Raw genomic sequence first — 21,083 nt, forward strand, 5'->3', positions numbered from 1 at the left:
CACATCTTGCCTTTGGTGCGTGGTGTGCACAGCGCATATGCGCGCAGCACATATGTGCAGCCAGCGAACTGGTAGTAAACCGGTTCAGATTTCACCACTGCCTTCTAGAACATTTAGCCTTGGCATCTTTCTGGAGCATTTGAAAAGATTGGTGATTAGAAACATTATCCTATGATGGTTCTACTGTTTATTTAGTGCGTGATTCCATTTGGACAGTAGGAGGAGAGATTAGCCTGATAGTTACTCCCATTTGCAGTTTATCGTCTTCTTTCACCTGGTTTTTGACATTTACATCAAACTGATAGATCATTCCTCTGTACCAAGTATGGTATTATCAGCAAGTATACAGTGTAATCCTGGGACATCCAAGAGATCTGTGAATGACTTCTTCTGGCATCTGAGAGTAAATATTAGAGGCCAGAAGGGACAAAATAACCCTAACCCTATTCAGAACAGAGTTACTCTTTGTAGATCAAGGAATTCTGTCAGCCTCAGTGTGGTCTCCGAATGAGGTGTAATATTCCTAAGAGAACAGGTCTTGCAGGATAAACAGGTGGAGAAGGTGGCAGCAGCTCTGATTGTTGTGCCCATTGCAGGCCTGCTTAGATTGGGAAGACCATTTAATGGTATTTCCTCTGATCACTACAATGTATTCAAAAAGTAGCTATATCTGAACTTCTTAACTTAACTTCTTTCTGCATCCAGAATGCAATGGTCCAAATGCTGGCTGGCATATGTTGGAAACAGCATTACACTTCTGATTCGACAATGGTTCTCTGTTCAGTTCTTGGTGCAATTATAAACAGATATATAGCTTTATACAACATTAACAAGACCAAGCATGATTTGACCTGTCATATATATGCATGTGTCAGGAAATGCATTGTTACTTATTTGTTGCAGTAAAGGCGATGAAGCATACAAGCACTATTATTCAGTGAGTACATTCGAATTACAAATAGTTTACTCAGGAAATTACACTGATCCCCCTATAAACTATTAAAAGCTAAATTATTCTGAGTGCCTTTCAAAGTTGAGATGCTATTGATGTGTTATGAACGGAACTTTGTTGCCATTGTCTTTAATTTTCTACTACAGTATGTATGTTTTAGGATATTATTCTCATAACTAAACTGCAAAGTGCAGACTCTTTCGATAGTGGCAGGTACAAATCTAATAAATAAATAGTCACCATATGTAACTATAACACAAAGCTTTAACTACTTGTTGCAACAATTTTATACCCGTATTGAAATCTGATTACAAATAAGGAAAGCCAATAGTCTACAACTGGAAAGAAAAACTTCCCTATGCTGGTATATACTCATTTCATTAGCTTAGCATCAAGATTCTCAAAGTACATTCAATGTATATGTGAAAGCATATTAAAAATGTTATTTCATTTATGGAAGGAATTAGAATGCAGTAAAAATGTGGAAATGAAATTGGAAGGGGGAAATAGGTTTTTTTTTAAAAAGTTCCAGTTAACTTTCTATTTTCTTAAGCAGATTTTCATAGTATATGCAACAGGAGAATGAAATACACAACAGAAATCAAAACTTAATTGCAAGTCTTTTTACTACTTACCAAATATTTATTGTGAATAAATACATTATAAACATTATCAGGCTTTCAAACAATGAACTTACCGATACTCATGACAGTTTCCATGCATAGTAATCAATAGCATTCAATCTTTAGTTTTCAAAAGTAAAGAAAATACCTGTATGAAAATACATAAAATATTAGATTAATAAGAGCCAGACTGTTATTGAATTTTTACCAATAGAAACTTGTTACCCTTATTGCATTTTTTCAAGTTAATGATGAATAGAATAGAATAGAATAGAATAGAATAGAATAGAATAGAATAGAATAGAATAGAATAGAATAGAATAGAATAGAATATTTCCCAAGTGTGATTGGACACACAAGGAATTTGTCTTGGTGCATATGCTCTCAGTGTACATAAAAGAAAAGATAGGTTTATCAAGAATCATAAGGTACAACAGTTAATGATAGTCATAGGGTACAAATAAGCAATCAGGAAACAATCAATATAAATCGTAAGGATACAAGCAACAAAGTTACAGTCATTCAGTCATAAGTAAAAGGAGATGGGTGATGGGAATGATGAGAAGATTAATAGTAGTGCAGATTTAGTAAATAGTTTGACAGTGTTGAGGGAATTATTTGTTTAGCAGATAATTTAGCAGTGAGATTAGATTATGTTCACATTTTCAGTAATTTATACAATAGTCTATTAGTTTAATAGAGAGAGAAAAATACTATATATGTCCAAAATTTTGCTAGATTTTGTTTACTACACTGTAAGTTAACTTATCTTTTTTTCCCTTCTACTCAATTGTGTCTAATTCTTGGAGACTGCCTGGACAAGTTCCTGCAGTTTTCTTGGCAAGGTATTTCTGAAGTGATTTGCCATTGCTTCCTTCCTAGGGCTGAGAGAAAGTCACTGGCCGAAAATCATCCAGTCAGCTTTATGCTGTAGCTGAGATTAGAATTCACAGTCTCCCAGTTTCTAGCCTCATGTCTTAATCACTACATCGAAGTAGTTTTTTTATAACTTACTTTTATGTTTCTCAAACTGTTATTAGATTGAAAATGCACATTTAATCAACCTGTGAAACATTCTGCAACTCATTAAAAGTTGTTAATGGAATTGATTATAACAAATCTTTCAAATTCAATCAATTTTCATTATGTAGCTAATTTTCGCCTTTTGTTGCTTGTTTACATGTCACAAAGAACTATTGGCTATGATTCTTTTGGAAATATACATTTATACATCAATGATGGAAAAAGAATTTGATTCAAGATTTACAATCTTGGATTGCCAATATGTGTTCCAGTGGTTGTCAATCTGTGGTCTGCAGACTACTGGGGTATGTGTGTATGGCTACCATGATATCACAAGGGATCTGAGAAAGGTTGAAGAAATGTTATGACTTAAATCTTGAGTTGTTTTTTTTTATTTGCATTTATATCCCGCCCTTCTCCGAAGACTCAGGGCGGCTTACACTATGTCAGCAATAGTCTTCATCCATTTGTATATTATATACAAAGTCAACTTATTGCCCCCAACAATCTGGGTCCTCATTTTACCTACCTTTTAAAGGATGGAAGGCTGAGTCAACCTTGGGCCTGGTGGGACTTGAACCTGCAGTAATTGCAAGCAGCTGTGTTAATAACAGACTGTCTTAGCAGTCTGAGCCACCAGAGGCCCAGTTAAGTCCTCTTGGTCTGTGGCCATGATTCTTGGCCTCAAAAGAGGTTCACGGTGAAGAAAAAGTTGAGAACCACTGACTTATTCTGTAATGAATGTGTGTGTGATTCTCTCACGATACATCAAAAATGAAAAATACATTAAAGCTGAATGCATGCTGACATGACCACAGAAACATGATCCTGGGATAGAAATTGAGATGGACAGAAATAGCATGAATTTCAGCTAGTTTAAGAAACAAGGAGGGGTACACTACTTCATCAATGAATATGTAAAATAAAAAGAAAATCCAGCCCTTTACCATTCCATCAGTGAGCTTCTAAAGAAAAAGCCCATTGTTTCTCTGGCCCACAGGTTCAGCACTGAAGGCCCTTCAGGAGACAGGTAACCAGAGGTGGGTTTTATCAGGTTCTGACCAGTTCTGGAGAACCGGTAGCAGAAATTTTGAGTAGTTCAGAGAATCGGTAGTAAAAATTCTGACTGGCTCCGCCCCATCTATTCTCTGCCTCCTGAGTCCCAGCTGATCGGGAGGAAATGGGGATTTTGCAGTAACCTTCCCCTGGATGGGGGAGGGAATGAGGATTTTACAGCATCCTTACCATGCCACGCCCACCAAGCCATGCCACACCCAAGCAACATGCACAGAACCGGTAGTAAAAAGTTTTGAAACCCACCACTGCAGGTAACCCAGACAAATAACTGTGGAGAACAGCAACCAGTGAGGGGAAGGGAGGAGCCACTGCCTACCATAGTAGTCTAGTTCAGTGGAGGCATTTGCCCAGAATGAAATGAAGTGGGGCAGGTGACCTAAACCACAACAGACCAGTCTGCACAAACTGGAAAGCTCTTTTGACACATAGTGACAAAAGAAGCTGCCCCCCCAACTCAGATCAGCTGAGAGTGAATAGAAACTTGCATTCCTGCCTGATGCAAACTATTCCTGAGTGATATTCATGCTAGGCGTTTTGATTGTGCAAATAAACTCAGAGCTCCCAATTTCTCGTCAGGTCAGATTTGGCATTTTGATTTGGATGTGCACACCCAACTGGATACGCATCTCCCATAAGCTTTGTGAATGAAACCAGTGCCTCTTCACAAAAGGGTGTCCTGCACCATAATGGAAAATATTGAAATGAAAATGAATACAGCTATAGAGAGAGATAAGGAGGAAAGAGATGGAAGAAAGGGAGAAGGAGAGGAGGGAAAGAAGAAAGGGAAGAGGAGAGGAAGAAAGGGAGGGGAAATAAGAGTAGGAGAGAAGGTTAGAGTGAGAGGAAGAATGGAGGAGCGGGAGAAAGGAAGGGGAAGTAGAGAAGGAGTAGGAGAGGAGAGAAGAAAGTAGGAAGGATAAAAGAAGGGAGGGAGAGGAATGAGAAAGAGAAGAAAGATTGCTGTAAAACGAAAAAGATGAAATAGAAGAAAAACAATCCTGGACATGTTTGAATTTATCAGGATAAAAACTGAATTAGTTAAAAAACAATAAAAGACAATATATATTAGTAAAAATGGAGAAATTAGAACTTGAGGGTGAAAGATGTGGTTTATATAAATGAGCATTGAAATATTAAGATACGATTAAAATATGGAAAAATAGTATTTTGGCAGAAATTGTAACTAAGTAAAATGTATTTGGATATATTAAGTTGTACAAGATATGATATGGCCAATACTCTGTTCATAAACTATGTGTGGTGTGGGGGGGGGATCAATAAAAAATGATTAAAAACAAAACAAAACAAAACTTGATTGCAGAAAATATGACTTCTGCAACAGAGTTGTTAATGCTTGGAACTCATTACCTGACTCCATAGTCTCTACTCAAAATCCTTAAATCTTCAACCAAAAACTGTCTACTATTGACCTCACCCCATTTCTAAGAGGACTATAAGGGGCGTGCATAAGAGCACAAAAGTGTCTACCGTTCCTGTCCTATTGTTCCCTTTATTATATCAAATTAATATAGCTAATGCATATTCTTTACTTATATATATATATTCATGATATGTTTTTACTTATGACAATGTTTATGTATACTGTTATGACAAAATTAAATAAAAACAACAACAACGGTGTCCTGGATCCCGCTCCTGTCTCCCTGTATCTGCCTATCTATATGTATATGTATATGTATGTTTGTATGTAGATAGATAGATAGATAGATAGATAGATAGATAGATAGATAGATAGATAGATAGATAGATAGATAGGGTGGGATCTACAAATGTAGCATATTTTTTCTTGCCAGCTCCAAAGAAAAACTCAAAAGGCGCGTGCAACTTGCGGAAACAACATGCAGTTCCAAAACAAAAGAATCGGAGGTCGCGTGATTGCATGGCATCATCTTAAACTCGTCCCAGCAACTGGGGGGAAGCGGAGGAAGCTCAGCCCACCTACCTCAGCGGGGTGGGGGTTGGGGGGGCTGCACGGAGCCCCTTCTCGAGGGAGGACCGCCGTTGCCAGCCGAGCTTCGAAAGACGGCAGGAAGAAAGCCGCGCTTGCGATTGGACAAACGTCCCTGTTGCTGGGGGTCGTCGTCAACGCCGCCAGGCAGCGGCAACTTCTTCCTCCCTCCCTTCCTCCTTGTGGCCCCGCCTCCAGGGCGGGGTTAAAAGCACGCTGGGCTGGGGAAGGGAGCGTAAAGAAAGCGGTCGGAGGCAGCCCTGGGAGCCGTCGGAAAGACGGTAAAACCGTAGAAGCGAAGGAGGAGTCAGCCGAGGTCAGTGACCCTGGTCCGGGGGCGACGGTTTCCCCTCCTAAGTCATTGTTTTTCCCTCCCGGGCTGGTGCTGCGCCCACTGGGCGGGGAGAGAGTCCCTCGAACTCTTCTTTGCGAGCCCGGTGCGAGGGTCCTTGCGCCTCCGTTGGAAATAAAGCATTTCATTTTTTTCCTTAAAAGGTTGCCTCCAGCCGAGCTAACTTGCTAAGGGAGGCGGGACGCGTCCCTATTGCTGCTCTCTTGGACCGCCGTTCTTTCCTTTCTCTGGAAGCTGCGAATAGGCGCCATCGAGGTTAACTGGTCTTGCTTACTTCTGCCCCACAAGCTTTTTCTCACCTACACAAGCTTCGGAAATTAAGACGTGGCCGAATAGCCGCTGGCAAGCAGCAAAGTAGGTAGCGGCGTCCTGCCTGGAAACAAAGGTGATACCCGCGCTCTCTCATACCCATCCCCAGACCGCTTGTGCAACAGTTTAACAAAAGGTTTTAAAAAGAATTCGGTTTGGCAGTGGATTGAGACTGCCTTCCTTTCTCTCTTTGTCCTGTTGGAAACCCTTTGCTCCAACTTAACATTCACGACCTTTCCATGAAAAAAGAAAGAGAACTGAATGTTAAAAATTTTATTATGCTCACAGACCAGCATTGAGTATTAAATAAACCCCAAAGAACTACAGTTAACTAAGTGAAGAAAAGGAAGCCTCTTCGGTACTGTATCCCTAAAAGAGGAGGAGTTTAATTCTCAAAAATATTAAGGCATTTGGTAGATTGGCTACTCTAAATTAAACTACCCTTTAACACCGATTTCCCACCTCCGTTTTGGCATCCCAAGAGCATGGCTTGCAAAGCAAAATTTAACAATTTTGGATTCACTATTAGTTTTTGTTCCTGACTTTGGATTTTGGTTAGACCTTGTGTATAATCAAGATTACATTAATTTATGGCAGTTTACCTGAGAGTTCATGAACAGTCTTCAAGGGGTAGTTCACACAGAGATTGTGAGATTGACTAGCAAAACTACATCCTGCAGTGTGAAGAACATGCATATGCATATTTTGCATTGTTCTAGAAATATTTTTCCCCAAATAATTGTCAGACCTTTAGAACAAGTTAATTTGGAATCAATTCTGATAAATTGCTGCACAATCTCAGGTAGTTTATTAAGAAATACAGCCCAATGAAAACGGGTGCACTTTCTATCAAAAAAATGTTAATACTGTATGCAAAATCTATATGAAAAGCCACCTTAAGGATGCTGCTTTCTAAATATTTGGCTTCCGTCAAAATTCTTTCGAGTTTTCAACTGAGGACAGCATGAAATTAACTTTTCTATTTGCTATTTTCCTTCAGGAGTTAAGTTATGGGTTGTATTGTCTTTTCTAATTTTGCAGAGAACGGAAGCTCTGAATTGATACTGTAATTGGTCTGTTATCTTTGATGATGACATAACCAAGATAAAATTTCATATAGGTCCTTTACACAGCTAGTGCAGCAAGATATATTAGAACACATGGGCATAAAATTGGTGACATTTGAAACTCTTAGAATGCCAGTAGTTGCCCTTTGCAACAACCTTAAGAGCAGTTTACTAGATATCTTTTTATATGCTAGTAGTACCTGGACACTGTATCTTTACTTGCTACTAATGAAAGTTATCCAAATTGATTTTGTATAGTAAAAGTGACTCGATATACCCACAGTTGGAAGCAGCAACTCAGTCATTAAGCAAAGTGCTTGTTAAGTTAAATTGCAACTGCATATGATCTTACATTAGCTTTCCATTGTTTAACAGACCTGCAAGAATTGGTAATAGTTACTTTTTCATCAATGTTGTAACTGCAAATGGTTGCTAAGTGAAGACTACTATATAGGGCTAGCTGGTTTTATTATTCCAGTTATTTGTATTCTGAGGCTAACCTTAAATTATCTGATTTTTGTAAGAAGGTCATCACAAACGTTTATTTGCTTATTTGATTTATATCCTCCCTTCCCTACTAAAATTCACACCAGATTATATAGTTTCACTTTATCCCTACAGTGACAACTTTGGGCAGTAGGTTGAATTGATACACTGTAATTGGTCTATTATCTAGTGAATTTTCAAGGCTTGAATCTGGGCCTCCCCTTTTGTAGTCAGTGCTTTAACTACTATGCCACACTGGAAGCAGATGTATCTGGAACACATCTGTGCTTTTCATTGTTTTTTGAAATATAACAGTCACCTAAGAGATTAGGCAGATTAATCAAGGTTGCCTGCAGGTTCTGTCAATAAATATAGCCTCAAACCCTAAAGATTGGAAAAGGACCATGCCCAACCTTCACCTAAGAGATTAGGCAGATTAATCAAGGCTGCATCTAGGTTCTGTCAATAATTAAAGCCTCAAATCATAAAGATTGGAAAAGGATGCAATGCCTGCTAAACAAGAGTTATTTCAACACTGCTTTCAATAAAAATTTTATAATCCAAAATAAAAATAATTTCTAATTCCCTGATATGTTGCACCAAAGTTGAGAATGTTCTATGGTTGCATACTTCGTCATTCCTATGTTTTAATTTTGCTTTCTAGAATTAATTTAATGAATGGGGTACCAGCATAAAGCAGGTAAATGTCTCGAGTAAAATGTTGGTGCCTCTCAGTGCCTCCAAGTCTGATACAGACCACACTTGGAAGAAATACCCTTCCTTGTTTCCTTTACAGTTAATAGTATTTGCAATCTACTCATATAGCTGGGAATCTGGATTCTATTCTTGGTGTATCACATTTAATATATTTAAAATTATAAACTGATAATGCTGAAAGAGAAGTATCTTATTGAAAAAGTATTTTAAAACATTACTATTTCTAGAAGAGTGCTAATTTAGGTAAGCAGTAGGTCAGTTATTTAAAGAACAATATGGAAAATCATGGTTTCAAATATTACCTGGAAGCTGTGGTTTTTTCCCTCTCTTCAGTGCTCTCCAAGGTAGCCAGCACTACCTATTACTGTATAAAAAATACTATCTTTAAGTTTAAATTGCATTAAAAATTATATTGCCATACATTATTATATATGTTATCTGTATTAGTGCTAACTTTTCATAGAACCATCTTAACTTTCTTAATAGTGTTTCTGTCAAAGAAACTCAGGGGACCAAATGTTAATACCAAAAAGCAGACAAGCGTTAACTTAAACGGTCGTAGACAGATTTTTTTCCCCCCTTTGAGAAATGAGATCATCTTCCCCAGAGGAACGTATATTCTGCTTGACAGACGATGACATCAGTGCATTAGCTAAGCAGGATGAGGTAATGCTTTGATACATGAGTGAGGTTAGTTGGTAACAGCATTGTCCTCTCAAGAGGTTTGATGCTTCTGTATGTTAGTATCACTGTAGTGGAACAGAAGTAAATAATTGCTGACAGAGCACGTGTCAGACTGCAAAATCAGAACAGATGTCTGCTTATGGGAAGGTCTTTTTGTGGTTCTTTGTCCTAGGAAAGTGTGTGGCCAATTTGCTTTATTTTAAAAATGATTGTATTTTCAGGTAAAATGTAATTATTTTTAAAGCAATGACATATTCACTTAACTTATGCAGGTAGTGTTCTTTGAATTCTTCTAGTTTTCCTATAGGTATCTTGGTTTTTGTGTATTGACTGAAATTCTGCATATTGACTGACTTTCCCTTAATTGTATGTGTACATTCTCTGTGTGTTCTGGGCTTTACAAAAATGGAACCCTCAATTTCTTTAGACAAACATTTCTTCCGAATAATCATCTAAGCCTTATTGATAACAAGATTGTATTTTCTTTGTTTGAGCATTATTGAAGAGAACCATTCATTTTATTATTACCATGGATAACTAGCGAGTAGCCAATTGGTATTTTTAGGATTCAGAGACAATAGACTCAAATAAGGGTGAAATGCCCACCAAGATGTCTGAAGTAAATAGTAAGAGAGTCACAGAAAAAAGATACCATCAGTTCACATCCTCATAACTTTCCATCCTTGACAATGTCCATGTGCCCCATTACTGTTCTGCCTTGAACAGACCCCACAAGGGGAGGGGAACCTCTCTTAATTGTCACACCCTTATGTTTGTTGCCAGGAGTGCAGCATCAGGATCTCAGAAAGTGCTGTAGGTTATCTAGCACATAAAATTAGGGAAGTCCAATTGAACAGAAATAGTATCTTGAGACCCCTTCAAGTATTGATCTATCATAGGTCAGTAGACAAATTGCTTCAATGAAATAATTCAACATTCAGGGAAAATACACCATATATCCCTTGACCTTGTTTCTCAAAAGGGATTTACAAAGCAAGTAAGTAAATCTAAGTGCATATGTGCAGGAATTTACAAAGTCACACTTTGCTAAATCACATACTTTTTGCAATGGTTTGTTAAAGTATGGTTTATTTATTATTCATGTATTCTGCCATCCAGAATAGCATCCTGTTCCAAATGCATGGAGGAGAAAACAAGTTTTCAGTTCCTTAAAAAAGGCAAACAGAGTTGGGTATCTAACTTGCATTTTAAAGTGCAATGAAAGAAAAGATGCTCACTATTTAATTATACAATTAAAATTATATATTTCTTTTATTTACAAACAGAAATAACTATGGCAGACAAAAATCATGTCCTGAAATCACCACAGAGTATAACAGATGCAAAGACTTTATCTGGTTCTGAAGGGTAAGCAGGACTTCTTGGAGGGAGGGAAGTCTCTTGGGACATATGTGTGTATTTAAAGTTATTGTTCAATCTAAAGAATTAGTTTATGGGAAATCTCACTGACCTATTTAAGTCAAATATAATAGTTATCCACTGCATCCAATGGTGGGTTGCTACCGGTTCACCCTGGGTCGGGTGAACCGGTAGGAGGCTCTGCCCACTCGCCTAGACCCAAGTGTCCAGCACACCCGCACCCACGAGCGAACCGGTAGCAACGGGTTTTGAAACCCATCCCTGATCCAGTTCCTATAATGAGCCTGGTATCATTATAGGAACTGGATAATATAAAATGCTATTTTTATAAAAAACGCTATTTTTATAGCGTTTTTATTCCATCGCACAGAACTGGCCTAATAGTTTTTAATGGGGTTTTTTATTAGTTTTTTAGTATTTTCAGCCAATTTTGAATCATTCTTTTAAATTTGTTTTTAATTTTTGTATCTGTTGTTTTATCTGGCTGTAAACTGCCCTGAGTCCTTTGGGAGAAGGGCGGTATAGAAATTGAAATAATAAATAAATAAATAAAAATCAACTAAGACTGTGTCAGTCAACAGTGGGTGTTTCATTTGGCACTTCCTACCACTCACTATTCTATAGCAAAAGCTACAAAAACTATGAGGATTGTAGCAACACCCTTACTTTACATTCTGTATGAAAATTGGGTACTTTGGCAAGTGCCAGTTTGTAAATAAATAAATAAGAGAAATGTATTAAACAATTAGCAGATAATTTCAAATTAATCCTTACTTAGTTCAGTATCTTTAAGGTTTTATAACTAAAAGTTCTCTGTATTTCCTTGAATTTGGATACACACTCATCACAAGAAGTTTTTGGGACTTTGTGTAAATGCAACATCTCTTGGTTATTCATTAAAGCACACTGTCTTTCATTTAGATTTTCACATGAGCATTAAAAAAAGATTCTTTTCCATTAACAAGTCAGTTCTTAAAGGAAACAAACATGTTTTCAACTTTCATGAAAGCTAGAAAAAGTTAGGCTGTTTAATGAATAACAGAGAGGTGCATTTTTGTACTGGGTCCAAATCATATCTTCTAAATTTTTCTGATGCACACAGCATCCGTTTACATTGTCACAATCTCTTATCTCTTATTTCTTTTCATATCATCTCCTTGTACATTATTCTTTTTTTTATGTATCAAAAATAAACTAACTTAATTGTTTTGCTTTGAGATGCCTAATTATTTCACTCATTCTTCAAGATCTGATTCCTTGTTGTTTGTGTAACTAGTATTTTTTTACCAGCAACTCTTTATTTTAAATTGGTAAATAACTCAGTGCATATAAAATGCATAGAATCAAATATTGTGATCTTCCATTTATAACTTGAATGACAACATTTGCTTTACATTGTTTTATTTCTTCATAGGAAAAGCTTTCCTTTTAGCAAATCTGTTGATTCTGTGATACAGGCAGATGACCGTTATAGAATGGACTGTCCAGAAATGGGAATATGCATTCTGGTCAACAATAAACATTTCCTACCAGATACCGGTAAATATATTTTTATTTATTAAAATTAAAATATAAGCAGGTAATTTACCTGGGACAGTCAAATACTTTTCTTTGAATATACTTCGTAGAACCTGAATTCTCTCTACAGTGTCAACCTTTGGAATTATATTACCTAAGACCAACCTATATTGTATAAAGTATGCACTTCTGATCACAGTTTTAAAAATACCCAATATCCCCTCCCAATGATCCAAAAAAAGGGTATTTGTGATCAGTGGGATGTCTTGGGCAAATTTCCAATATCCCAGTTCATCTCTAGGGAACATTTAGGTTATGGATACAGAAACATCAAATGGTAAAGAAAAGGCAAAAGGGTAACATATATAGGAAAGCAGAAGAGAAGATCCAGCTTCATTTCTCCTAGCAACAAGGGTTGAAAATTTAGAATCAGTATATTGTAATCATGTGCAGCCATGGATAGCTACACTTCCATATACATCATTAAGGAAGAACCTCTCGTTGTCTTTTAAAAGAGAAGTAATTCCCTGAGTACAAAGGGACAGAATTAACACTGCAGTGGAGTGAAGTCTAATTCTCTTGACAACTTGCTTGGCATTTAAATAAAGTTTCTCATAGTCTATGAAGCCATTCTTCAGAATGCATGAAAGTTTGAAGTCTATAGGGTATGGCAGCTACACCCAGTGTTTGTTAATCACATCTGCCCCACTTCCATGAGTTCAGACACTCTAGCTATTTCTAAAAGAAGCCTCTGCCCATTCCATTCTGGCTTCAATACTAAACTACCGTATTTTTCGGAGTATAAGATGCTCAGTACTATAAGATGCACCTACCTTTTTTGGGGAGGAAAACAATAAAAAAATCTACCTCTGCCTCCCAGCAATTTGCCTCCTTGTAGGAAACAGTAAATTGCCTGATTCAGTTTCATTTTCATTTTCAGCACAGCTTGAGTAGCACAAGGAAAAAAAAATCTGCCTCCCAGCAATTTGCCTCCTTGCAGCAAACAGCCCATTTCAGCTTCAGCACAGCCTGATTTAGCACAAGCAGCTGACTGCTGATTGGATCGGCCTCCCGAAGATCAGCTGTTTCAGGCTGCAGAGATTGCCATAGCCTATTGCCGCCTTCACACACCCCATTTTCCAGGGGGCTGGCAAGTGGGCAGGACTACATTCGGTGTATAAGATGCACCCAAATTTTCACCCTTTTGTGGGGGGGGAGTGCATCTTATACTCCTAAAAAATACGGTACCTTCGTATAACTAAGGCTATGGAAGGGCATCACATTCCTAGATTGTGGGAATAAAGGCATGTTAAGTGAACCCTCCTCTCCTTCCAGTGTCCCAAAGGACTCAGCTGCCTGCTAGCTCATTGTACTCTGACCATGAAATTCTAAAAAGACACTTCTGAAGAGGTTTGTTTGTTTGGCACCTCACCTAAAATCCACAACTCTGGGTGGCTTAAAGAGTAAATACAATTGGAAATTCTAGCTTGCCAGGATACCCAATGCCTTCATGGCCTTGTATGATGTGAGATCTGCCTGAGAACATTTCTCAGTATAGCTGTTATTTCATATTTTATATATTCTCTAGCTGGGCAGATGCTGCCTGTAATATTCAGTCTTGCTGCATTATAGTGTTTTCAAAATGCAAGATGTCTCATGACTTTTTTCCCTCTTTTTTTTTAACATGAAGGAATGGCACTTCGATCTGGTACAGATGCAGATGCAGCACTTGTTTTAGACACTTTCAGAACATTGGGATATAATGTGAAAACTTATAATGATCTCTCATGCAAACAAATTATTGATGTGTTGCAAAATAGTGAGTAATCATTTTATGATGCATCATCAGTTGTATTGAAGTATATTACAGAACAAGCTAATGTTTTAAGTTTGGAGCTATCTGTTCTTCTTAATGAAATGTAAAATTTATGCCTAGAGTTAAAAGAATTGTATGGCATATCAGTAAGAAAGTATAGAGTTTTGAAGAGTCTGAGTATTATCAAATCCAATCAGATATACATTTCAGAATAAAATTTGTTGTGTTCAAAGATGTTTTGTTTCACACAATTCCCATCATTTTGTTACTTTCTGGTTTTAATAAAATAATGTTTAAGGTAGAACATTTTATTGCTATAAACTAGAGTCAAATCATGTACAGGGGTCCTTGACTTATAATCACAATTGGAACCTGAACTTCAACAATTTCCAATTGTTAAATGAGTCGTGCCTCATTTTTTACCTTTTTTTGCTGCAGCCATTAAGCAAATCACTATGGTTGTTAAGTGAATCACATGGCTGTTAAGCAAAGCTGGTTTTCCACAACAACTTTGCTTGTCATTTCTGGGAAAGTTGCAGATGGCAATCATGTGATTCCAAGACACAGCAACTGTCATAAATACATGCCAGTTGCCAAGTACCCAAATTTTGATCATGCAACCATGGACATTGTGACCATGGACACTCCTAAGTGTGAGGACCAGTTGTGAATAACTTTTTTCCACATCATTGTAATTTTGAACAGTCACTAAACAAATGGTCATTCATATGTTGAGGACTATCAGTACTGCATCTTGTGAAACTTATGTGAATACTTAAAACAGGAAAGTACTTGGCTGTGACTATCCTGATGAAGATAGCAAAATCATAGACTGTTTTTGGAAGTGCAAAAAACAAACTATTATACTAAAAATGTTTCTCTGCTTCTACAGACCAATTAGATCTTATTCAAAAGTCTTATTTTTTGAACAAATATAATTTTCTTGGTTAATTTGAAAGAAAATTGTTATTCAGGAATTTCTGATCACAATATAAACATCATTGTTTATCTTCTCTTTAAGTTGCCAAGGATGATCATAGAAAAAGAAATAGTTTTGTTTGTGTCTTGCTAAGCCATGGGGAAGATGGACTGATTTATGGCACGGATGGTCCTCTAGAGCTGAAAATGTTAACCAGCCTCTTCAGAGGAGACAGGTGTAAAACCCTGGGAGGAAAGCCAAAGCTCTTTTTTATCCAGGTAATAAGAAACACAAAGTAGAGAAATGGAAGTCCTTCAATAAAAGAAGACTTCTTCAAAGGACCAAATGTTTCTCATCCTCCCAACATACACATTGAATTGGGAATAGTAATGAAGCAGAATCCTTCTGTTATCCATAGCAGTGGTGGGTTGCTACCAATTCGCCCTGGATTGGGTGAACCGGTAGCGGCGGCGCTGGGAGGCTCCATCCACCCGCCTGGACGAGCGCCTACGAGCGAACCGGTAGTGACAGGTTTTGAAACCTGCGCTGATCCGTAGGAAAGCACCAGAACCCTCTTACATGTAGTAATCGTCCTTGTGTAGTAATACAAATTATTCTTGTATGCCAATAAAGGAGAATTGTTTGTGGATTGAAATCCAAAGTCCTTAATGCTTCTGAGTTTAGTTGTTTTCTTGCCAACATTTCAATACCCAAACTAGGTAACATCATCAGTGCTAGTTACTAGCACTGATGATGTTACTTGGTTTAGGTAATGAAATGTCTGCAAGAGAACAACCAAGCTCAGGGACCACCAAGGTCTCCTTATTCTTGTGTGCTTACACAGAAACTGAGCCTCTATGTTCTATGTTCTTTCTTTAAAGGATGCAGTATTTACTTTTAGTGGGCTTATTTTCAAAGTAAAGCAGTCTAATTCATAATCCCTAAAATAAGAAGTTTCCATATATTCATCTTTAGAAATTAAAATCATCAAACTTCCCTTGACCCAAGTCAAAGTCATGACATACAAAACCATTTCTGAGCATGATTTCATCTATGACCTCCATTGCAACAGGGCACTCTAAAGATGATAAAACTTCCAAATTTAATATAGACCTTAAGTTTTACATATTATAGCTTTATGTACCTCTTGTATAGGAAAGTGCACTTATTCTTTCTGTTTTAGGACTATCGTATTCAAAGATGATGTTGACATGGCTTATTGTATTTGTCAGTAACATATTAAGCCATGTCAATCAATCAATCTTTATTACGGTCACAGACCAGCAAATAAAAGCATTAAAACATAATAATAATAAAAAATAAAAATAAAAGACAGACATAATATATTGCAATTGGTGGTGGATGAACAGTGGATAGTTAAAGTTTGCCTGATTTTACATATAGCTTAGCAGAATTTAGCCACATTCAGAGAAATTATTTCATCTCGATCTGATAACAGTAACTGCATGTAAAAAAGATCAGTATTTTCCAGATATTTTATTAGGTAAGGTGTTACTGAGTCTGAGTCATTATAGAGAAGATGCAGTATAGCTGGAGATGAGTTATAGTTTCAATGGTCCCTTGTCCACAGGAGCACAGTCTCTGCTCATGTGGTATTAAGCTATGCCTTTTCCTGGTCTTGCATGGTAACTGTCTGGACCCAGGAAGCTGTCTTGTGAGACCAGGAGAAGGCATGGCTTTTTAAGATGCTGCTGCAAGATACAGTAAATGCATCCATGCTGGATCTAAAGTACTTTTTCTGCTTTGAATCAGAATACTGCTCATCTCTACTCTGTATGCTCTCATTTCTATATCCCATCAGTGTTAATGAGGAACATTAGTAATATTTATGATATTTTCCTGTTTTGTATTTGGTAGGCTTGCAGAGGAACGGATCTTGATTCTGGAATTGAAACAGACAGCGGCTCAGATGTAAGAATGTGTCAGAAAATACCTGTAGAGGCAGACTTCCTATACGCTTATTCTACTGCACCAGGTAAGATAAATGAATGGAAAATGCAACTTTTGTGTAAATTTCATTAGGTTTATAACCTTATCTTGAATAGATCTATTAAAATTAATGGAACTTAAATTTGTTTTGACTAAAGGTTGCCTTTGACTTATGACTGCAATGAAGCCTGCCCATTACGATTATAGGTTTCAAGCTTTGGGTCAGGATACAACAGGGAAAGACATTATTCTATGAATGATTTTATGATCACTGATTTTTCTGATTAGTAGAATGATTACCTCTATTGAAGTCTTTGGAAATAGATAGAGGTTATTTCTTTCATTCTTCCATTTTCCCTAAGAAAATATACTTGGAAGAATTGGTGGAAGGAAAGGGGAAGTGAGGTATTTCAAATAAATAATTTTGGGTATAGTGTGATTAAATATTTTAAATACCAGAATACTGCTTTAGATGCTCTCATTGGATTCCATGCTGCTGGTGTGATAATTGTGTAATTTTCTGGAGAACAAATTCTGTGGCTGGCTTTTATAATTATTGCTTCAACTATATGTTTCTTTTTACTTTCTCCTAGGCTACTACTCATGGAGGAATTCCTTAGATGGTTCCTGGTTTATACAATCATTGTGTGTGATGTTGAAACAATATGCTAAGAAACTTGAACTTATGCAGATCCTAACACGTGTAAATCGCAAAGTTGCAGAATTCAGTTCTTATTCAAACAGATCTGACTTTCATGGAAAGAAGCAGATCCCATGTATTGTCTCTATGCTAACGAAAGATTTTTATTTTCCATTCTAAAGAGTTCTTTATCTTCTGATACAGAAGCTAAAAGAAGGGAGATGGCAGAATTTGTTTTATTCTGAGCTATGTTTATTTTCTGGTGCCCTGGTTGCTTTATAAAGATAAGATTTATAAAGATAAGTATTTCAGTTGATAGAACAATAGTACAGAATTGTGCAGATTTAGTGATACAGAAATTACGATTTAGAAAATGAAAATGTTTCCATTTGATTTGGAGTAATTTTCAATAAAAATTATGAAAGTTTCAGTAACTTTTGGTTACTGAATAATGTAATTTGCAGTATAATTTGCAGGTAAAAAGTAATAAAATGTACCATTTTCAGAATAAATGGTTAATTTTGGTATAATATTATAACCTATTTGTAAATAAACATACATCAAAAAAATTAATATTGTTATTAGTTGGAACTTCTTGCCAATCAGAGTATTTAAGACTGGATTGTAATATCCTTACACAACAGAAGTTTTACAAAATGGTGTAAAGACTAAACTATCAGTAGGATTAATCTATTGATAGTAGAATCAAATTCCTGATAGCTGTCTTTTTGTGCATTTGCTATTGAATGCAAAATGCTCAGTGACAGATGTTTAAACTTTACTTAGAGCGTTTTGCTGTTTTAGAATACCAGCAATATCTTTAAGTGGATTTAAGCTTAAAAGATGACAAAAGGTGCTTAGAACTTGACTGAGAATTGGGTCCTGAATTTCAGTTTGTAGTGCAGTAGTGTGTGGTTTTTAACTGGTAGCATATACACTTTGTATATTCTAAAAGGCATGCAAAAGTGTGAATCCTCATTTCTAATTTTGAATGTGTAGCTTGTAGAAATATGAATTATTTAAAAATAGAATAAAAGAGAGGCTTCTAAAACTTAAGTAGGGTATACATTTCCTGTGAAACTCAGACTTTGAGCATCTACAGTGCATGTCTGTTTTCTTCTTATAAACTCAGGAATAAAGATAAAGCTAGCTCACTTTTTAACAATCTTTGCTGTTAAATAGAATAATAGAATGCTTAATAGATCTATCTTCCTAGAACTTAATTTTGTCCTGGTTAAAGATTTGCTAAAGACTTCCCATTTCCCCCTTTTTAAAGATCAGGACATCTGTTGCCTCCATTCTTCATATATTCACTAGGATCTTCATATATTCACTAGGATTTTTCAAAGCGATAGGCTAAAATTCTGAAAGCACCCCAGGAACTCAGAAAAACAACAAGTATTAAAAAAGTTTTTAAAAGGATGCACATTTTTACCAGGACAACTGAATTTACTCTGATGGTCTTTATTGTGGTTACCAATTCCACAGTATAAAACAATTGATTCTTATCAATTACAAAAATGCAAATGGGTGGGACAGGTAAGAGATCAATAGTACTATAGTAGCTGCTATATGCTTGACGGAAAGGAAGGTCTTAAGCAACAGGGACCCTAGAATCTAAGTATCCATTCTTACAGGGCTTGCTGAACAGTAGGTTAGTACTTCAGCAATAAGCCTATGATGTGTACTTGCTTGATAAGTTGCATGTTCTCAGTTTACGGCTTTCTAAATTGGTTGTAGAGTAAGCATGCAGACATTAATCTTTAAAAAGAATTCTTCATCTTATACAAAAGTGATATCAGAAACTTGATCACCATTTCAAGGAATGTTTTATTTATGAAATACTTACATTTGTGACTATTTGAATTTTCATATGATAATAAATCATATACATTGTTTTAATCAACTGAGTGACCATCTCTGTTTTTAACAGTAGAAATTTAGGACCTTGCAGATATCAACCGGTATGCATTTCAGGCAATAGAACCATCTTAATGTACAATACAAGGCTTAGTGTGCTTGACTGATCAATAAGGCAAACCTCCTTCCCAGGCTGAAGGTAATCAACAACTGGCGAATGACCTGAATGAGTTTTACTGCAGGTTTGAAAGGAAACTACAGCCACCTATCTCCACAACCCCCATCTCAGACACACCAACAACAGCCAAGCCTCCTACAACTGACCCCATTTCATTGGGTTCACAACCCCTAGTGATCACAGAAAAGGAAGTGCAGGACCTATTTCACAGACAAAAGCCAGGAAAAGCTCCAGGCCCAGACAAGATAACTCCTTCTTGCTTAAAAGTCTGTGCTGACCAATTGGCCCCCATCTTCACCCATATTTTCAATAAATCACTAGAGATGTGCTATGTTCCTTCTTGCTTCAAACGCTCTACCATCATCCCAGTGCCGAAGAAGCCCACCATCAAGGAACTGAATGACTACAGACCAGTTGCTCTAACATCTGTAGTCATGAAAACCTTTGAAAGGCTAGTGCTTTCCTACCTGAAAACCATCACGAATCCGCTCTTAGACCCCTTGCAATTTGCATACCGAGCAAATAGATCAACAGATGATGCTGTTAATATGGCTCTGCACTACATCCTACAACATCTTGAGTCTCCAAAGACCTATGCAAGGGTCCTTTTTGTAGACTTTAGTTCAGCATTCAATACCATCATTCCAGACATTCTTCTAACTAAGCTAAACCAGCTACAGGTACCGGAACAGACTTGTAAGTGGATCACAAGCTTCCTAACAAACAGGAAGCAGCAGGTGAAGCTAAGCAAGATCACATCGAATACCTGTACAATTAGCACAGGGGCGCCCCAAGGCTGTGTGCTCTCCCCACTTCTCTCTGTATACCAATGACTGCATCTCCAATGATCCATTTGTTAAGCTACTGAAGTTCGCAGATGACACAACAGTGATTGGTCTCATTCGAGACAATGACGAATCCGCATATAGACGAGAGGTCGAACGACTAGCCTTGTGGTGCAACCAAAACAATCTGGAACTGAACACACTCAAAACCGTAGAAATGGTGGTAGACTTTAGGAAAAACCCTTCCATACTTCCACCTCTCACAATACTTGACAACACAGTATCAACAGTAGAAACCTTCAAATTTCTGGGTTCTATCATATCGCAAGATCTCAAATGGACAGCTAACATCAAAACATCATTAAAAAGGACAACAAAGAATGTTCTTTCTGCGCCAACTCAGTAAGCTCAAACTGCCCAAGGAGCTGCTGATCCAATTCTACAGAGGAATTATTGAGTCTGTCATTTGCACCTCTATAACTGTCTGGTTCGGTTCTGCAACCCAACAAGAAAAACACAGACTTCAGAGGATAATTAGAACTGCAGAAAAAATAATTGCTACCAACTTGCCTTCCATTGAGGACCTGTATACTGCACGAATCAAGAAGAGGGCCGTGAAAATATTTGCAGAACCCTCGCATCCTGGACATAAACTGTTTCAACTCCTACCCTCAAAACGACGCTATAGAGCACTGCACACCAGAACAACTAGACACAAGAACAGTTTTTTCCCGAAGGCCATCACTCTGCTAAACAAATAATTCCCTCAACACTGTCA

The 21,083-nt window shown here is 37.1% G+C and overlaps 2 protein-coding genes across 10 annotated transcripts in view; one reads left to right on the top strand and one right to left on the bottom strand.

The window, feature by feature from the left end:
• PRIMPOL (primase and DNA directed polymerase) overlaps positions 1 to 5,817 on the bottom strand; it is a 35,653-nt gene extending 29,836 nt beyond the window's left edge. For 4 of the 8 annotated variants that reach the window (XM_058192215.1, XM_058192214.1, XM_058192217.1 and 1 more), the window contains exons 1-2: positions 5,639 to 5,815; positions 1,650 to 1,723 (exon numbers count right to left, since the gene is read on the bottom strand). In XM_058192215.1, coding sequence (XP_058048198.1) covers positions 1,650 to 1,671 — 22 coding nt within the window. In that variant the 5' untranslated portion in view covers positions 1,672 to 1,723; positions 5,639 to 5,815. Of the gene's footprint in view, positions 1 to 1,649; positions 1,724 to 5,638 lie in introns of all 8 variants that reach the window. The other 4 variants (XM_058192211.1, XM_058192210.1, XM_058192213.1 and 1 more) reach the window with 3 other exon arrangements.
• Positions 5,818 to 5,830: 13 nt separating this feature from the next.
• Positions 5,831 to 19,411, top strand: CASP3 (caspase 3). Of its 2 annotated transcripts, none has more exons than XM_058192222.1 (8): positions 5,831 to 5,960; positions 6,140 to 6,350; positions 10,546 to 10,627; positions 12,054 to 12,178; positions 13,848 to 13,976; positions 14,995 to 15,170; positions 16,771 to 16,888; positions 17,436 to 19,411. In XM_058192222.1, exons 3-8 carry the CDS (start codon positions 10,554 to 10,556, stop codon positions 17,660 to 17,662), a joined length of 849 nt encoding a protein of 282 aa, XP_058048205.1. In that variant the 5' UTR covers positions 5,831 to 5,960; positions 6,140 to 6,350; positions 10,546 to 10,553; the 3' UTR covers positions 17,663 to 19,411. The 2 variants fall into 2 exon arrangements, with proteins under 2 accessions (XP_058048205.1, XP_058048204.1); XM_058192221.1 differs by having other exon boundaries at positions 6,140 to 6,381; positions 17,436 to 19,410.
• Positions 19,412 to 21,083: the final 1,672 nt, after the last annotated feature.

The sequence above is a fragment of the Ahaetulla prasina genome, chromosome 8, assembly GCF_028640845.1.
Source record: "Ahaetulla prasina isolate Xishuangbanna chromosome 8, ASM2864084v1, whole genome shotgun sequence".
NCBI lineage: Eukaryota > Metazoa > Chordata > Lepidosauria > Squamata > Colubridae > Ahaetulla > Ahaetulla prasina.

What these genes read in the sequence shown, in the direction of transcription:
- CASP3 (XM_058192222.1), top strand. Translation starts at nt 10,554, where the DNA reads ATGGCAGACAAAAATCATGTCCTGAAATCACCACAGAGTATAACAGAT. An exon ending in ACTTTATCTGGTTCTGAAGG is followed by an intron (nt 10,628 to 12,053) that starts GTAAGCAGGACT and finishes ATTTCTTCATAG; the next exon opens with GAAAAGCTTTCCTTTTAGCA. An exon ending in TATTGATGTGTTGCAAAATA is followed by an intron (nt 13,977 to 14,994) that starts GTGAGTAATCAT and finishes CTTCTCTTTAAG; the next exon opens with TTGCCAAGGATGATCATAGA.